Consider the following 20,104-nt stretch of genomic DNA (forward strand, 5'->3'; position numbering starts at 1 on the left):
GATACAAAGTCATAATAATTAAAAGAAATGTTAAAATTTGCAAAGTAATGAAGTCAAACACCATTATGACGTGATTATTCACACATAAAATTCTGATTTTTGTCATAATTATGAAATGAAATGTTGATATTGACATAAAAACAAAATTAAAAGTTTAAAGTTGTCATAAAAAGTCATAACTTTTACATGAAAAGTTATCATAATTTCAACTTTGTATTAAATAAAAAGCAGAAAAAATATTACTCAAATCAAAATTGATTCGAAGGTCGAATTTGAGAAGAACTGAGAAAGAAAAATGACAAAATTGACATGAAAGTGAAAATCCTGGCAAAAAATTATGAATGTAATGCAGTATAATATCATATAATAATTATGTTTCATATCTGAATTATACTGCTTAAATAGCTTTTAAAGATATTAAAGATATGATTTGGGACATGCTTTTTCTTGTGCTTTTAAAGATTTGTGAGTTGGGAGCACCAATGATCTTTGTGTTCACTAGTGAAGGGGTTTGTGGGTAAAAATTCCTGCTGTCTTATATCTGTCCATCCCTATTTTTATGTGATAAAAAAGGGCCAATGTTGAAAGATAGATTTTAAGATATACCTTGTGTGTGTGTGTGTGTGTGTGTGTGTGTGTGTCAATCAGTGTGTGATGCATGAGTACATGTACACCAGGTTAAAAGAGAGACAGAGATCAGAGAATAGACGCGAAGAATCACAGTTTCAACAAAAATATTCATCAGCACAACTGTGTTCACCATTGATAATAATCAGAAATGTTTCTTGAGCAGTAAATCATCATATCAGAATGATTTCTGAAGATCATGTGTCACTGAAAACTGGAGGAATGATGCTGAAAATACAGCTGTGCATCACAGAAATAAATTACATTTTAAGAGATATTCACATACAAAACAGCTGTTTTAAATCATAATATTTTTATTTTTTTATCAAATAAATGCAGCCTTGATGAGCAGAAGATATTTTTTCACAAACATGAAAATTCTTACTCACCAAACTCACAAGTTTTTGAATAATACATTTGTATGTATACACATTGGGAGTTAAAGCCAAAGTAAACTGGATCAGATCGGGCAGTTTTTTATTTAGTTACTTTTATTTCATTTTTTCAAAGTAAAAAAAAGAAAGGTTTTGAAAACATACTCCAGTTAAGCTGAACTCCATCACTAACGAATCATTTCTCTCGGGCTGACAGCAGCAGATGGATGAGTGTTTAGTGAGTGTTTAGCCGCTGTTTCTGCGCTCTGATGAATGTGCGTGACTGTGATTGACGCTGCTCATCTTCTGCAAGTGGAAATTAATCCCATGAAACGCTCTGGTCAGTCTGTTGCTTAGCAACCGCATCCCTCCCTGGCCTGGCCATCACACACACACAAGGGTCTCACACCCGCTGACCTCTGAGCTATACATCAAACACACAGCGGCCGTCTCCACATATAATGTCCCCATTCATCTGAGCCATGCTTCAGCCATACAGTTCTGCTCATTTCCACCTCAACATCCCACAACAACGTCTGGAGCTCCTCACTCTTCTCCTCTTTCTTTCACTTCAAACATGAAACACACACTTTCCTCACTGCCTTCTGACATTTAACATTTGTCAGTGCTTGCAAATTGTATTCAACTGTTCATTGTATATTATATTATATTATATTCACAAATATGTGTAATATATAATAAAATATTATTTGTGAAATGTACTAGCAATTTATGAGTGAAAAATTTTTCTACACTAAAAATGTTTTAGTGTATGGCATAAAAAGTTGAAATTAGGAGATAAAAAGTTATGGAATAAAATTCATAATTGTGACTTTAAAAAGTCGTAACTATGATACAGTAAGTCAGAATTCACACATTAACAATTACTATTTTTGTCACAATTATGGAATAAAACTTAAAAGGTAACAAAAACAAGACATTAATCACAGTTATTTCATTTCATCAAATCAATTTTATGTTTACATTTTTTATTCGCTGAAATAAAATAAAAAACATATAAAAAATTATATAAACAAAAAACAGAAACAAATTCAAAATATGAATTAAAAGGTTTGGTGGCTTTTGTTCCTTGTTTTCTTGTCTTTTATTTTGATATTTTTGCCTTGTCATGGTTCCTGTCTAGTCATGTGATACCCTTACCGTCATGTCATCCTGCTATTGGTTCATTGGTTCATGTGTCCTGTCTCTCATTGGTTGGTTCTTGTCATGTGACCTGTATTGTTTGCTATAAATAGCCCTCATGTTGGCATTTTTCATGCCAAGTCAAGTCTGTTCATGTCAATTCTGTTCAAGTCTGTTTAAGTCTGTTTATGTCAAGTCTGTTCAAGTCTGTTTATGTCAAGTCTGTTCATGCCAAGTTGAGTCTGTTCAAGTCTGTTTATGTCAAGTCTGTTCAAGTCTGTTTATGTCAAGTCTGTTCATGCCAAGTCGAGTCTGTTTATGTCAAGTCTGTTCATGCCAAGTCGAGTCTGTTTATGTCAAGTCTGTTCATGCCAAGTCGAGTCTGTTCAAGTCTGTTTATGTCAAGTCTGTTCATGCAAAGTCGAGTCTGTTAAAGTCTGTTTATGTCAAGTCTGTTCATGCCAAGTCGAGTCTGTTCAAGTCTGTTCATGCCAAGTCGAGTCTGTTCAAGTCTGTTTATGTCAAGTCTGTTCATGCCAAGTCGAGTCTGTTCAAGTCTGTTTATGTCAAGTAGAGTCTGTTTATGTCAAGTCTGTTCATGCCAAGTCGAGTCTGTTCAAGTCTGTTTATGTCAAGTCTGTTCAAGTCTGTTTATGTCAAGTCTGTTCATGCCAAGTCGAGTCTGTTCAAGTCTGTTTATGTCAAGTCTGTTCAAGTCTGTTTATGTCAAGTCTGTTCATGCCAAGTCGAGTCTGTTCAAGTCTGTTTATGTCAAGTCTGTTCATGCCAAGTCGAGTCTGTTCAAGTCTGTTTATGTCAAGTCTGTTCATGCCAAGTCGAGTCTGTTCAAGTCTGTTTATGTCAAGTCTGTTCATGCCAAGTCGAGTCTGTTCAAGTCTGTTTATGTCAAGTAGAGTCTGTTTATGTCAAGTCTGTTCATGCCAAGTCGAGTCTGTTCAAGTCTGTTTATGTCAAGTCTGTTCAAGTCTGTTTATGTCAAGTCTGTTCATGCCAAGTCGAGTCTGTTCAAGTCTGTTTATGTCAAGTCTGTTCATGCCAAGTCGAGTCTGTTCAAGTCTGTTTATGTCAAGTCTGTTCATGCCAAGTCGAGTCTGTTCAAGTCTGTTTATGTCAAGTCTGTTCATGCCAAGTCGAGTCTGTTCAAGTCTGTTTATGTCAAGTCTGTTCATGCCAAGTCGAGTCTGTTCAAGTCTGTTTATGTCAAGTCTGTTCATGCCAAGTCGAGTCTGTTCAAGTCTGTTTATGTCAAGTCTGTTCATGCCAAGTCGAGTCTGTTCAAGTCTGTTTATGTCAAGTCTGTTCATGCCAAGTCGAGTCTGTTCAAGTCTGTTTATGTCAAGTCTGTTCATGCCAAGTCGAGTCTGTTCAAGTATGTTCATGTCAATTCTCTTCAAGCCAAGTCTGTTCATGTCTGTAATTTTGTTCATGCAAAGCCTGTATATGTCAAGTCTGTTCATGCCAAGTCAAGTTTTTTCAAGTCCATTCATGCAAAGTCTGTTCATGCTAAGTTAAGACTTTAATTCTGTTCATGCCAAGTCACGTTTGTTCATGCCAAGTTTGTTCTTGCCAAGTCAAGTCTCTGTTTGGATTATGTTTGTATTTTGGGATTACTTTTGGAATAAAGCTGCACTTGCTTTCTTAAACCTTCATATGATATATTGTGATATAATTGACAAAACACACACACACACACACAGAATAAGACTTGTATTTAAATATGAGTTTGTCATGTTGTCAATATGATGTCATGTATCAGATTTCATATGGACAGAATGTGTTTCTACAGTGCAGCAAGAGACAGTACAGAGTCATTTGTTTGTTTGTTTTTGTAAATGTTGTTTTGCAGATAAAGTTCAGTGCAATCTTTGATTTTGTGGAAGATCATAACTCTCTTTGAACCAGAAAGTCGTTTATTTTAAACTCGTTTGGTTTTGCTCCACTAAACAGATCTTTAATTCTCCCTGCTGCTGCTGAAATTGATGAGTTTTTCATAATTATTCCCTTTGCAGCCTTTTTAACTTTTCATGAGAGAAGGAGCAATTTCGCAGCTTTTATTGTGTTCTGTAGAGAAGTGAGATATCAGATATTGATATTTGTGTGGTTTATATCCTGTGCTGCCTCTAATGTTTTATATAAAGTGCATTAGACATTCAGTGTGTTTACAAAAGGCCTGATTCATCACCGGCGTTCACTAATAGCTTTCTGTAGTTAAACTTTACACAGTTTAGTCTGTTTCTTTAGCAAGGGACTGAAATTTATCATAAAGGTTTGTGTGTTTGGTTGCATGTGTTATTTTAAAATACTTTTTAAGTTTTGAAAAAGTAAGAGGCAGTTGTTGATGTTCATATTTCTAGTATACATTTTAATTTCCATAAATACAAACTCTCCATGAGTCGTAAATCCCCCCTAGTCTAAGTGAATGAGCTTTATTCTGTGTTCTGTAATAATAAAACTCATAATGATGTTGGGATTACAGTAATCTTTATCTCTGCAGATCTAACATCAGTGCTCAGATATTGTGAGGGGTTTTGCTGTTCTGTTGTGTTTTGTCCATGATGTTGGATGTTTGTTAGTTTTTTTTTTTTTATTAAAAGTAATATATGTTAATATTTCAAAAATCTCAATAATGTATGTATTATATTAACTTAAAAATGTAAATTATTATGAGAACATAATATTGTGTGCGTGTTTTGCGTATATATATAAAATATCTGGATATTACATTATATATATATATATATATATATATTTGTGTGTGTGTGTGTGTTTGTATTTGATAACTACATTACTGGCTTGATGTTTTGTGCTGTTAAATGAAAAATAAATCAGAAAAAAACATGCTTTGATATAGGCCTATATTAAATAGGAAAATATAAAAATATATTATAAGTTGAAAAATCAAAGACAATAAAACAAAAAAGAATAAATTATATGTACTTCAAAACTGTCATGCTGTTATGGAGTCCACTGAAGGATCTAAAAGGCATAATGTTTTGTTATGTGGAGGTGTGTGTGTGAGAGAGAGATGAGGATAATCCATGTGTAACCCTTTCGTGTCCGCGGATCCTCCAGCGCTTCAGTCTGCGGCAGTGACTTGTTTATTTCTTGCATTTTTCTGAAAAGGATCGAGTCTCCTTTAAATATCGCCTTCGGTTCCTGAACGAGAATCCCGAGTGCGAGCGGGGATGATGCTCTCAGTTCCGGTATGGCAGCGGCCGGTGCTGATGAGAGCCGCCGTGGACCCCTGCTCTTCCTCAGCATCAGCATCATCATCATCAGCAGCAGCAGCGTCTGACGCGGCGCGTCGCGTCCACCATGCTCGTTCTCCTGGTGTGAATCGCAGTGTTTGTGGGCTGAGATGGTTCGGGTCGTCAGTGTTCTGGGTCTGGTGATGTTCAGCGTCGCTTTGCTCATTTTATCGTTGATCAGTTACGTGTCCATCAAGAAAGACTTCATCTTCACCGCTCCCAAATACTCCAACGCCGGCGGGCCGCGGATGTACATGTTCCACACGGGCTTTCGGTGAGTGAATGATTTATCACTTACATGCATTCATTTAATCTCATAACGGGGGTGTTTGTGTCCGGAATTCAAATAGGGACGTTTCTAATGCGCATGTGTGCAGATATAACCAATTCAGATTAATAAGGCTTGCTTTAATCACATTTTGGAAAGGCCTCTCTCCCTTCTGTCATGATGCACAGCGCGCATGCGCAGTTCGCTCCTGGATCATGAAGATGGACTAACCCACATTCTCATATTTCGCAGAGTAGCAATTTCTGAAGTCAGCTGCTGTATGCATATTCTATATGCGTCATATATATTCTATATGCGTCATATTCTATATGCGTCATGTATTCGATTCTAATAGAATTAAGAATTTAAGTTCTTGATGGGCATTTATATGGTTCCAATCCTTCAACAAGTTCTGGTTAAAAAACCTTCTTAATAGTGGAAAAAGTTCTTCAAATTATACAAAAAAAAATCTTCATATTATGATTTAATATTATTTTTTTTAATAGGCAAATACGTTTATGGTCGTTTTATTATATTTATTATTTTTTTTTATAGGCTGTATAAAAAAGGACACAATGTAAAGGACACAATGTTGCATTTGATGGAATTCATTAAAATGAATAGTTCACTCAAAACTGAACATTGGCTGTAAATGTGATCACTCTCAGGCAATCTGAGATTAGGATGAGTTTGTAGAAATGTAGGATTATATCAAATACTCAGCAATGGATGCTCTGCAGTGAATGGGTGCCGTCAGAATGAGAGTCCAAACAGCTGATAAAAACAGCACAATAATCCACACTTCTCCAGTCCATCAGTTAACATCTGGAGAAGACAAAAGAAACAAATTCATCATTGAGACATTTTTAACTTTAAACTCTGGCTTCTGGCTAAAATATGAGTCCATCATTTATAGTAATGCTTCCTCCAGTGAAAAAGTGCATCTCCTGTTGTCTCTCATATTAAAATATTTAGAGCTGCTTGATTTGTGCAGATTTCTCTCCTGATTCAGACCAGAACACTTTTTTACTGGATGAAGTGTTATTATGGACTCAGATAGTAGCTGGAGGCAATAGTTTGATGTTAAAAACGCTTTAATAATGGCCTTGTTTCTTGGAAACACACAGCTTTTGGCATCAAAAGACACATTTTGTGATGACTGTGAGACTGAAGGATGGTCTGAGACGGAGCAGCTGTCCTTGGTCCTGATTTACTCCTCTGGTAGTTTCATTTCAGTCAGTAATCAGACGCTTCTGCTGCAGTCAAGGTTACATAGCACGTCTTGTGGAAGATATGACCATATGTTACTCAGCTTTACTGAGAGTCATTTGAACTTCTGCCAGTGAAGAGAGAGCATACGCCGAGACTAGCAGAACTGCATTGAAGTGTGTTTTAACCCACATGCAGTGCTGAATATCCCTTGGTGTTCCTGGTCAAAAAAGAACAGCCATTTAAAAATTCCTCATAAATCATCTCTCATAAGTCTTTATTATCACCAAATCCATCATTGATCTAAGCTTACGCATCTTAGTTTTTGAGCCAAAATGATCTACAAATAATGCTTTTTCACAGATCAGTGAGGAATATAATCAGTCAGATCCAAAAATAAATGCAAAACCTGTGCTAAATGAAAGGAAACAAGGTGATAAACACATTGAATACAATATTTGGTTATAATAAACTAGAATGACAGATTTACAAGCCACTGTTTTGTAGGGTGGTCAGTTTTGAATGGGAGGGGTGGGAAAGAAATCACAAAGAAATATAAAAAATATATATATGCAAAATTTTAGGGAATTATTGATTTAACAGTATAAAAAGTATTAAATCTGTTTTGTGCCTAAACTGACAATCAACAAAGAAAGAATGTTCATCGCAAATAGTTTAAAAAATAATAATATTTTAAATATTATATATTTTTAAATCTGCTTAATTTTCATAAAGTAGGTAAAATTAACTGATTTCACATAAGTGCATAACATTTATTTTTCAATGCTGAATTTTAAAGATGGATGTGTAATTTGTGTAAAATATTGTAATGCCAAACATAATTTGAACACTTCTGCTATTTTATGCATTAAAGTGTATGCAAATTGGTTGTAAAATCTATCAAAATAAATTTTATAAAACAAGAATAAAACTATTTCAGTCTTTTTACACTAAAATAAAAATTTATAGAAACCATTTTCACTCAGAATTGCTTGTAAATTTCGCAAATAATTACAAAGAAATAAGTTGAAGTTGACAAACTGAGATTGTATATTCTTGTAAAAAAAGAAAACAAGTTGGATTTAAATAAAAAAAAAACATTTTTTTAATAGTAAAAAAAAAAAAAATCACATTTGATTCAGTGTGTTACTCGCAATTTCTTTGTATTTAAATGTGAAATCTACGAGCAATTCCGAGTGAAAATGGTTTCCACACCAATTCTTTTGAAGCCGGTTTGATGTGTGACAGATGATGGGATATTGTGAGTGACTTGAGTCTTTCTGACCTCTGAGGCTGTAACCCAGACTCAAACAGCTCTGCTAATGAAACAGAACAAGCTTTAACAAACGAGAGTGAGCAAACGAGCAGGAGTGGAGTCTAAAAGCAGCTGTTTAATTAGAGCGGCCATCGACTGCCCCGGGCGCGAGCTGACTGACAGCGGTCTGGATGGCTCTCATTGATCTCAGCCGCGGTCGGGCCGTCCTGTGAACTGGAACAGAAACAGTGTTTCTCATTTCCTCTGTCTGTGCATCTCCTCATCAGATCCCAACTGGCCATGAAGTTCCTGGATCCCGCGTTCACGTCGCTGAATAATGCGCTCAACGAGAACCTGCAGGAGTCCAGCAGCTGGAGGTTCAACCAGAGCGCTTATTTACAGCAGAGGTGAACCTCTCTCTCTCTCTCGCACACACACACACACACACACACACACACACACACTCTCAGATGCATTCACACACACACACACTCTCAGATGCATTCACACTAACACACGCACACACACACACGTTTGTTTTTGTGTAAAGTGTGTTCATCCTATAGGTGTAATGGGTTTTATTCTGTACAAACTGTATATTCTATCGCCCTAAACCAACCCTACACCTAACCCTAACCCTCACAGGAAACTTTCTGCATTTTTACTTTCTCAAAAAAACTCATTCTGTATGATTTATAAGTGTTTTGAAAAATGGGGACATGGGTTATGTCCTCATAAGTCACCCTCTCCTTGTAATACCTGTGTCATTACACACACACACACACACACACACACACACACACACACACACATATATGTACAATACTTAAAATATTACAGTATGGAATCACATATTACACACAGTATTAAGAACAGTATTAAGAACCGAACAGACCTTTGAATGGGGTTATTTTAATAATTTCAGCAATTTTTTTGTCTTTTTGGACTATATGCAAACATATTTTATGTAACATATCGGTCACACTTTATTTTAGGGTCCAATTCTCACTATTAACTAACCATTAACTATGACATTTGCCTCAATTAACCCCTTATTTGCTCCTTATTAATAGTTTATAAGGTAGTTGTTAAGTTTAGGGTATTGGGTAGGATACTGAATGTCATGCATTATATGTACTTTATAAGCACTAATAAACAGCCAATATGTTAATAATAGACATGCTAATAAACAAGTAGTTAATAGTGTGAATTGGACCCTATACTAAAGTGTTACCTTAATATACTTATATATATTTTTTTATTCTTTTGTGTTTAAAAATAAGAGACGATTGTATACATATATATATATATATATACATATATATATATATATATATATATATATATATATATATATATATATATATATATAAATATTAGTGCTGGGCAACAATTTTCATGTACTAAATTTAACTGATTTTTTTAACAGTGAATATGAGTATTTCTAAATATTAATATAAACAATTTTTCTTTATGATTGGGTCCGTTTTATTGGCTGGATGTTGTTTTATCCGTTTTCCAGTAAAGAGATCGCGCAGTACATCGATGTCACGCACAACTTCACGCTGATCAAGAGCAGCGTCCGCGTGGGTCAGCTAATGCACTACGACTACTCCAGTCACAAATACGTCTTCTCCATCGGCGAGAACCTCAGGTCTCTGCTGCCGGACTCGTCTCCCGTCCTCAACAAGCGCTTCAACAGCTGTGCCGTGGTGGGCAACAGTGGCATCCTCACCGGCAGCCGCTGCGGCGCGCAGATCGACAGCTACGACTTCGTCTTCCGCTGCAACTTCGCGCCCACCGAGATCTTCCGCCGTGACGTGGGCCGCCGGACCAATCTGACCACCTTCAACCCCAGCATCCTGGAGAAATACTACAACAACCTGCTGACCATCCAGGACAGGAACAACTTCTACCTGAGCCTGAAGAAGCTGGACGGAGCCATCCTCTGGATTCCCGCCTTCTTCTTCCACACGTCGGCCACCGTCACGCGAACGCTCGTCGATTTCTTCGTAGAGCACAAGGGCCAGCTCAAGGTGCAGTTAGCTTGGCCGGGAAACATTATGCAGTACGTCAACAGGTAAGATCTGAGAACCAAGCTACCAAAATAAAAGTGTAATAAATATGTGACCCAGAAAACCAGTCATAAGGGTCAATTTTATGAAACTGAGATTTATGCATCTTTTGGAAGCATCTGAATGAATAAATTCTACATTCCCATGATGTATGGCTTCTTATGATTGGACGATATTTGGCCGTGATTATTATTACAACTATTAGAAAATGCAAACAAATTCAGAATATTGAGAAAATCGGCTTTAAAGTTGTACAAATTAAATTCTTAGATATGCATATTACTAATCACAAATTAAGTTTATATATATTTACTGTAGGAAATGTACAAAATATCTTCATGGAACATTATCTTTACTTAATATCCTAATTACTTTTGTATTGTCGGGTATTGCTACCAATATAACTGTGCTACAGTTGGTTTTGTGCTCCACACTACACATATTTTAAAACTGAAGAATAAATATATATAAAATAAATAATAAATATCAATTACAGAAAATAGTTTGAAATGAAGGTTTTCTGTATTTTTGCATTTATATTTATTTTTAGAGATTTATATATATTTACTTTTAGAGGGGTGGTTGTTTGTTATTTTTTTTCTTTTTTTAATTCTGTCCACTTAAATTAATGCCTACAAAAATGGCTTTTTAGGGACTACAATGAGCTTCTTCCCGGGTTTGTGATGTCACAAACCCTGATAAACCCCGCCCCCGGGAACATGCAGCACAGGGGGCGTGGCCATGTTGCACTGCTTTAGAGAAAATAAAGAGAAAACTAGAGGATCCACGTAAAATCTATTCATATCTGAATCACGATTCGGTCTTATAATGATTCTAATGGATTCACAAGTTACAAAAAGCAGCATATCTAAAAGTATGAGACAACAAAAAACAAAAAAACTAAATTAGGAGCCTAGTTAACCAATCAGAACCCATATTCTGTTACTGAGGGAGGGGCTTCATAAAAGCAGGAAGTGATCTGAATAAAGGGAATTGTAGAATAAAGGTAAATTATGTGAAAAATAATGTTTTTATTTATTTATTTATTTTATTAAGCATTAATACAATCAGACTGCACCCCATAAACAGTCAACCGCCCCTTTAAAAATTTCTTACACTCTTTTAAAACTGTTAAATAAAAAAATAAATAATATAAAACGTTGCAAACTGATTAAAACCATTTCAGCCTGATATTAATAAACGTTATTAATAATATTTCGAAAACTTAAGTTATTTTAAATAAATAAATAGTGTTGTTTATTATTATTGAAAACTGATTGAGTTTTTTAGTTTATTTTATTTTTTATAATTTTAGCCTGGCATTACTGATGTTTTAAAACTAAAGACTTCATAAATAAGTAAATAAATAAGTAAAAATAATAGAAAATACAAAATAGAAAGCTTAAGTTTTATATTTTGTCATTTTAAATATTTTAAACACTTTTAAAAATTCTTACTAATTACTACGAATTACAAACTATTCTTAATAATGTATTATTAATTCTAGAACATTGCTACTAACTGATTGTTATTTATTTTATGTTTTTATTTGAAATAATTTCTTGAACTCTTAAAATAACAATTATTGCAAAGTCATTAAAGATTGCAAACCTCAACTATGACGCTTTGTAACCAATGCAAATATCTCAGATGAAGCAGAAATCATGATCTCGTGCAGTCTTCCCAAGTGCTATCATGTTGGTTTTTGGACGTGGAAGCGAGCAGAAGATGAGATTATCAGGATGTCTGTAAGTGAGAGTTACCCGGTTTAACCCTCATTCATCGACTGAGCTTTTGTCCTGTAATCTACTGCAATCCCATCAAACAGAGTCGATGTGATTTCACTCTGGAAGACGCTCACAAGAGGATTCATAGTCACTGGGTTTCACAGTCTGTGAGTTCATCATTTAATTATAACTTTTATTTCATTTTCGAAATATTTTGACATTTGATTTAAATAGACAAAATTATATTGATGTTAGTAAAAGTTGATGTTCAAAATTATTTTAATTGAGAAACTGAAAGCATGTTCATCATAGAGAGAGGTGTGGGAATTAAAATCTTTAATGTTAGACCTATAAACACACACACACACACACACACACACACACACATTGTCCCAGTATTGTCCCAGTGGTTAAGTGTTGTGTTCAGTGTTTCTGTGACTGTATTAGAGATGCTGGCTGAACTAACCTTGCTCTGAGCGAAACATCTGAACACACACACACACACACACACACACAGGAGCCGCTGACCTTCATGGGTGTATTGTCTCCGTTTTCCCTCAGACACGTGTGCCACTTTGGGTGAAACACATTAGTTTTGTTTCCCGGGGGTTTCTGGGTAAACGGTCCATTGCCATCAGCTCTATGTGAGGATATTTGACTTAATTCACGCTGAAGTTTTGGGTTTTGCAGGTAAAGCGATGGAGGATTTGAGGTGCCAGAGTGCAGAATGTACTGAGATCAACTCTTATGGAAACACTGTAACATTTATGTTAATTACATCATTTATTAATTAAATTTTTTTGTTGCAATTTTTTGTTATTCCAGAGTTATTGGTTTTTTATTCCATTTTACAAAAAAATTATAATAATAAATAAATACACAGACAGACTAGAAAGAGTTTATAATTAATTTTCACATTATTGTTGATATTATGATTAATGTAATTTAAAGAAATCACAGGTTTTATGTATAATAAATCAATCGGTTGATGAATGTAAAATGTATTAGTATAATTTAATTTTATAAAGGTCATTAAAATTGTAATAAAAATTTTGTTCATTATATTTGTATTAAATACATTTTTATAGGACATCTAGAATTAGAAATAGTCTCTGGGGAATATTTGTAGCAATAGCCAACAATACACTGTATGGGTTTAAATTATGCATTTTTCTTTTACACCAAAAATCATTAAGATATTAAGATCATGTTCAATGAAGATATTTTTTAAATTTCCTACAGTAAATATATAAAAACTTAGTTTTTGATTAGTAATATGCATTTGAAAGAACTTCATTTGGACGACTTTAAATGTGATTTTCTCAGTATTTACATTTTAATTTGTTTAATTTTATTTTTTTTGCACCAATACATCACGAAATGCTTATTTATGCAGCATTGATGTATGAGTCTCAATGTAAAGCAAATGGACTCTTATGACTGGTTTTGTGCTTCAGGGTCACAGCTGAATTAAGCAGAAGTGTCCGCTCTTGCTGTCTGCAGGTACTGGAAGACGAAGCAGCTTTCCCCGAAGCGTCTGAGCACAGGGATCCTGATGTTCACGCTGGCCTCGTCTCTGTGTGAACAGGTGCACCTGTACGGATTCTGGCCCTTCGGCTGGGACCCCAACACGGGCAAAGAGCTGCCCTACCATTACTACGACAAGAAGGGCACCAAGTTCACCACCAAGTGGCAGGAGTCTCACCAGCTGCCCACCGAGTTCAAACTGCTCTTCAAGATGCACGCGGACGGCGTCCTCAAACTCAGCCTCTCCCACTGCGCCTGAGGTCAGAGGTCAGAGGTCAAGATGTGGGGTTGTTCGGTCTCGCTAATGGACGGTTGTCGTGATTGCCCTGGATTTTATTTCTGAAACTGTCCACACTGAGCTCAGCAGTGTTATTGATAACTAATGATATCAGGGATAGAAAGGTAGAATGGTGACACTTTACAATAAGGTGACATTAGTTCATGCGTTAACTAATATTGGCTTCACTTTTACTGCAGTATTTATTGAGATTTAGCTCAACCATATGGCAAAAACATAAAATATTTTACATTTATATAGATTTAAAAAAAAAAAATCAAAATATGTTTGTGAATATATTTTCTTCCAATATTGTTTAGCCATTTTTTAAACATAACTTTGTCTTTGTTATTGTTATTTATTAAAAATACAACTGCTGATTAATAACTCGTGTAAGGTCACCCATACAGCAACAAACTAAAAAATGTAATTAAATTAAATTAAATGTAATTGTATATATATAATTTTTTTTTTAATGTACCAGAAATAGCCCATAAATTATAATAATTTCAAAATATGTTTTCTAACAAAATATTTTTTGGCCATTTATATATATATATATATATATATATATATATATATATATATATATATTTATATATATATATATATATATATATATATATATATATATATATATATATATATATATATATATATATATATATAACTTTTGTTATTGTTAGTTGATAAAAATACAGTTGTTAGTTCATGTTAGCTTAGCCATAGAGCAAAAAAAATAAATATTATATATTTTAAAAGATATAAAAAGGCCAAAATGATAATAATTTAAAAAATATTTATGTAAAAATATATTTATGTAAATATATGTTTTACCAATTTATTCATTGGCCATTTTTTTATATATATTTATAAAAATATATTTATATCATGTTTATATTTTAAAAATATAAACATATTTTTTTTAAAATTTTTTTTTTTAAATGTTGGCCTCCATATATTTCAATCCAGTAATTTCACATTTGAAAAAATTTAATTGAGCTTCACTCATTACAGCATATATTTAGGGTTTCCTTTTTTATGGGCTATATGGGCATTATGATTATTATTTTATTGTAATTTTATTTTTTTATCAAATGCTTTAGGGTTTTTTCATTGTCAGTTCAATTAACTAATAGAATTATCTAATGTTAACTAATGGAATCTTATTGTAAAGTTGTATCTGCTCAAAGCATTTATCAGCTCATTTTATCAAATGGACAATGAAACAGCATCATGTTGCAAAATAATAACCTGAATATAATGCAAATATAAAGCACATCAAAGAAATGCTTCAATTTAGGTTTTTTTTGAATAATTATCTACAGACCAGATGGACTCGAGTGAGTAACCACCTAGCAACCAACGATGACACCCTAGCAACCACATAGAAATACCCTGCCAACGACCCACAACACAAACACTACATGCATTTTTCTTCAGAAAGTCTCGTTTTGTAAATGTCAGAGAAGGGCAAGGATGATGCTTATATTCTGCATGGATTATGTTGTTGAATTATTATATAGACACAGTTAAGTCAAATCAAAGCATTTCATTCGACAAAGTCTGTGTCAATCAATGAGATCGCTCCAATGTGGAGCCACTGGGCGGGGCTTCCTCAAGGGGAGGCTGTGATTGGCTCCTGAGAGCTGAAGAAATATCAATGTTTACTTTACATATAATATCGTTTATGAATATGAATGATGTCAGTTTATGTCTTTATGAATGTTTAATATTTTTGTGTGTGCTGAAAACCAGGTGTCACATCGTCTTTAATATTTATTCCTCTCTTTTTAATATACAGAATTTTGTTTTATAGATGATAATGTAAAAGCGTATGTATTGATAAAGATTATGATAGTGTTGTTTGTTTCTTTGCTTTCTGAACCCATACGGCAAAAAATATATTTCAAACATTTTTAAATATATTTCAAAATATGTAAAAAAAAAAAAATGGTCAAAAATTTATTTGTTCAAATGTATTTTTTGTTTTTTTACAAATACATTTTTTGTCCATTTTTTTCTATATATATATTTTTGAAGATATATTTTAAAAATATCAATATATTTTTTAAAGCATTTTAAAAATACAATTTGCCCTCCGTATATATTTCAATCCAAAAAACACATTCACATATGAACACAATACATTTTAATAAAAAAATATATAACAAAATTAAACCTAAATGTAGTTTAGTGTAAGACTGGAAATGTATTTTCCTGCCACTCAAAAACATTTTGAAATATTTTGTGATATGAAGGTTGAAAGTAGATATATTTAACATTTCTAACAGCTTCACTGTTTACAGCATATATTTAAAATATACAGTGTTTTAGCCAGAAAAAAAAAAATATTTTTGCCGTATAAGACTGAACCGAATGCAGTGACAAAACTTTTCATATGAAACTTAATTTAATGAAATGCAGCAGAATAATCTTCATAATCATAATTTGTATATGCATTTAATAGTTATCCAGAACGTGTTATTATTTAGTCTTTTTAGTATTTGCTAAAATGGTTTGCACATGCTAATTTGTTTTTGCATGACCAAGCAGATTAACAAACAAACTGATTGGCTGAGAGGATTAGCAAGCGATGTGATTGGCCGAGACAGTTCTGGCCTGAACAGATTACTGAATAATGTTGTTGAGTCATTTTATTTTCAGTGTATGATGCATATACTGTATAAACATCTAAAACCGTCATGTTTTTGTGAAAAAAGCTAATTAATGTTAAAAGCCCAAAAACAGTCTGACTAACATAATGACGTTTACCAAAGAGCATCACACGCAAAAGTCTGTCAGGATTATGATTTCTTTTTCCCATGTAAGGAGTTTTTTTTTTTTTTTGTAAAATTGTTTTAAAAGTATGCAGAACAGCATAAAAGTATTCACATTTCATTTAAATTTTGATATTATTGCTCTCACTAATATCATCGTGCCAGATTTTGTTTCTACAATGCAATATTTTCATATTTTGTGATATGTATTATATATAAACTTTGGTGTCAGACATTAATACTTTTATTCATCAAGGATAAATTAAATTGATCAAATTATACACAATATAGACATTTATAATGTTACAAAAGATTTACATTTGAAATAAATATTGTTCTTTTGAACTTTCTAATTATTTGTGAATCCTAAAAAATAAAATGCATCACAGTTTCCACAAAGATATTGTGCAGCACAACTGTTTTCAACGTTGATAATAATCAGAAATGTTTCTTGAGCAGCAAATCATCATATTTTCATGATTTCTGAAGATCATGTGGCACTGAAGACTGGAGGAATGATGCTGAAAATACAGCGGAGCATCACAGAAATAAATTACAGTTTAACACAGATTCACACAGAAAACAGTTATTTTAAATAGTAAAAATATTTCACATTTTTAACAGTATTTTCCGTATTTTTGATCAAATAAATACAGACTACACTCCTAAAAATAAAGATGCTTCACGATGCCATAGAAGAACCTTTTTGTCCAAATGGTTCCATAAAGAACCTTAAACATTTCTGTTTCACAAAAGCTTCTTTGTGGCGAAAAAAAGATTCTTCAGATTCTAAAAATGGTTCCTTTTAAAGAACCTTTGACTGAAGGGTTCTTTGTGGCACCAAAAATGGTTAAAAAAATCCTTTTATAGCTCCTTTATTTTTAAGAGTGCATGAGAAGCAACTTTATAAAAACCACTGACTGTATAGACATTTTCTGCATTTTATTAAATTTGTTCATTAATGTGTTGATGTTTTAGACCCTTCAGCTGCTGGGATCTTTTCCTCACTCTTTCATTACCGTACAGACGTCATCTGTGTATGATTTCCCTCTGTGATATCGAGCTCTTCTCCCCGAGAGAACGGTTCTGCGCTCTTTCTGAATGTCGAATGCAGTTCTTTTGATAGCGCCGACCTCTTTTGATTGTATCTGTCTGTGTTTCCATCTTCTGAATGTGTTTCGATTGTAAGACGAGGCAGATCTCGACTTACCCGAGAATCGTTTCTGTGAATTTTAAGTGTGTGAATGATATTCTCTTCTTCTTTTAATGTGTGATCGGTTTTGTTATAAACAGAGATGTTTTCATGAAAGTGATGGTTTCAGAGTGAACAAGCAAATAAACTTCAGTGTCAGACATCAAACGTGTCTCACGTGATTATATTTTAACAAACGATACATTTTGATCTGTTTCAGATTGATCAGAAGATGCTGTGATTGACAGTCTAATGGCTGTCAGAAATCAGTCTCACTTCAGCCATATTTTATTATTTACAGTTATCATAAATCAGGTTATATGGTGATATCTGTGAGGAAAGTTCAACACTTCATTATTAAAGAACGTCACGTGACGGTGTTTATGTAGAGACGTCCTTCTGAACATGATTTAAAACACAAACATCAATCAAAAGTAGAACAACACGAGCGTAGGTTATTGATAATCCATGTGTGGAGGAAGAGAAAACATTGATCATTTTTTAAAGAAAAAACATCCTTTTTTATATTCTAATGTCATAATGGTGTATCCTATTGTGCAATTGCTTTGCCAATAAAAAACAAGCACACACACACACACACACACACACTCAAAAACAATCATCAACCAGTTTTTTTTATGTTAAATATAAACAAACACGTTGTTGTTTATGGTAAAGTTAGTTTGTTTATTGTGTCCTGCTGTCAGAGCGCTTGGCTCGCGTGTCTACTTTGACCTTTGACCCTTGCTCCTAAAAAGAGGGGTCAGAGTTTAAACAGAATGATGTAATAGCCCACCGGCTTTGTCTCTTTAGACCACACTTTTAGTACGAAGAGCCAAAAATCAGGTTCGATCCAGGCCAATATTAGATGTTACTTTATATCCAACTCTATTGTATAAAAAATAAATAAATAAATAATATAAAATAAATAAAATGTAAACTTCAAATTGATTTGTGGTATCATCTATCTAAGTGTTAACTAATAGACATCACAGTTTACTGATTGCATTAAGGATAGCAAACACTTTTTGTATTATAATTTTTCTGAAATGTTATGTTGAAGCATGCAAATGAGCCGTTGTTGAATTAAACATGCACTAATTCACCCAGTTTTCCAGAACTGAAATCTAAACATTGGATAAAGACAGGTCCATTTAAATTAGTTGTCATATTAATTTCCATCACTCCATAAATCAGAAAATACTGTCAACAGACAGAAAAAAATACATTTTCGCCATGTTTTCAGGATTAAAATGAGAGGTATGAGAGATATGTGAACAAACCCCACAGTAAAAATCTTCAGAATAGAGATAGGGATAAAACTGTAAGTGCTGCTGAAGTTAACAAAAGAGTCTTTAAAGAAATGCATTAGATGCAACTGGAAAAGTGCGATAAAACAATCCCTTAAACGTGTATTTTGGATGTTTTCTTTCCTGAAAAGCTCAAAATGCATGAAAACAGTGTTTATCACAGTCAGACGAGTAGAAGAGCATTCATCAGTCTTTCCCTGCAGACGGTACACTACAGCGTTTTTGTCTAAGTCTTGTGTTAAAGCCGACGCTTTGTTTAGTGTAATTTCATTTGTGTGCCGTTTTGTGTTTCTTGTGTTGGTGATTCATAGAAAATCAATTTGGGAGGAAAAGGAAAAGCAGCACATTTTCCTTCCTTTCTTTGCTCTTGAAGATTTTACCATTCATTACGTTTTTAAACTTAAAACCAAAGCTTGTAAATGAACGGTGATGTTTATAATAATATCAAGCATAACTACAGTATATAGGCCTATTGGCTATTGCTTTAATATACAAATTAGCAATGGAAAGGATTTTATATAACACATCTATTATTCTCATAAGTGAAGAAATCTGAATAATGAGTCGTCTGCTGGTTGCATGGAAAAAATAACAGATTTTTGGTTATTAGAAACTATTAAATTTATTATTCTGTGAATCAATATGGTTTGGTTTGTCATCTCGGACAGTCTGATGTTCATCTGCAGTGACATAAACATGACTGTACACAACACTGTTCTGTGGTTCAGAGCAAAAGATAGAAATGCAAACCAGCTTCAGATAATCAATACACACACACACACACACACACAGGCTTGCTGAGAGAGCAGGGGAAAGTGCTCATTTCTCCTGCAGGGTTTCAGAAAAGCACAAGAATAGGGCAGACAGATGTGTGCGTGGTCATTACAATGCTAACTGTTTTATAATAGTGTTTATATTTTAGTAAAACGGCATGATTTAATCCATATTTTCAAGCATTGTAGATTATTAAACATTTTAACTGCAATTTAAATTAGTAAGCATTTTTGTCATACACACATAAGACAAAAAATGCATCATTTAAATTATTTAAAAAGATTTTTGTAATGGAGG

General features: G+C 33.6%; 1 protein-coding gene across 1 annotated transcript; it reads left to right on the forward strand.

The window, feature by feature from the left end:
- Positions 1–5,240: 5,240 nt before the first annotated feature.
- Positions 5,241–14,287, forward strand: st8sia3 (ST8 alpha-N-acetyl-neuraminide alpha-2,8-sialyltransferase 3). The gene is made up of 4 exons (XM_052588298.1): positions 5,241–5,687; positions 8,433–8,552; positions 9,668–10,225; positions 13,451–14,287. The coding sequence occupies exons 1-4, from the start codon at positions 5,524–5,526 to the stop codon at positions 13,731–13,733; spliced, it is 1,125 nt and encodes a 374-aa protein (XP_052444258.1). The 5' UTR covers positions 5,241–5,523; the 3' UTR covers positions 13,734–14,287.
- Positions 14,288–20,104: the final 5,817 nt, after the last annotated feature.

The sequence above is a fragment of the Carassius gibelio genome, chromosome B21 (genome assembly GCF_023724105.1).
Source record: "Carassius gibelio isolate Cgi1373 ecotype wild population from Czech Republic chromosome B21, carGib1.2-hapl.c, whole genome shotgun sequence".
Taxonomy (NCBI): domain Eukaryota; kingdom Metazoa; phylum Chordata; class Actinopteri; order Cypriniformes; family Cyprinidae; genus Carassius; species Carassius gibelio.

Bases quoted from the DNA above. Each gene is read 5' to 3' on its own strand.
- st8sia3 (XM_052588298.1), top strand. From the start codon at position 5,524: ATGGTTCGGGTCGTCAGTGTTCTGGGTCTGGTGATGTTCAGCGTCGCT. The intron at 5,688-8,432 runs GTGAGTGAATGA...TCTCCTCATCAG, and splicing joins ATGTTCCACACGGGCTTTCG to ATCCCAACTGGCCATGAAGT. The intron at 8,553-9,667 runs GTGAACCTCTCT...TCCGTTTTCCAG, and splicing joins AGCGCTTATTTACAGCAGAG to TAAAGAGATCGCGCAGTACA.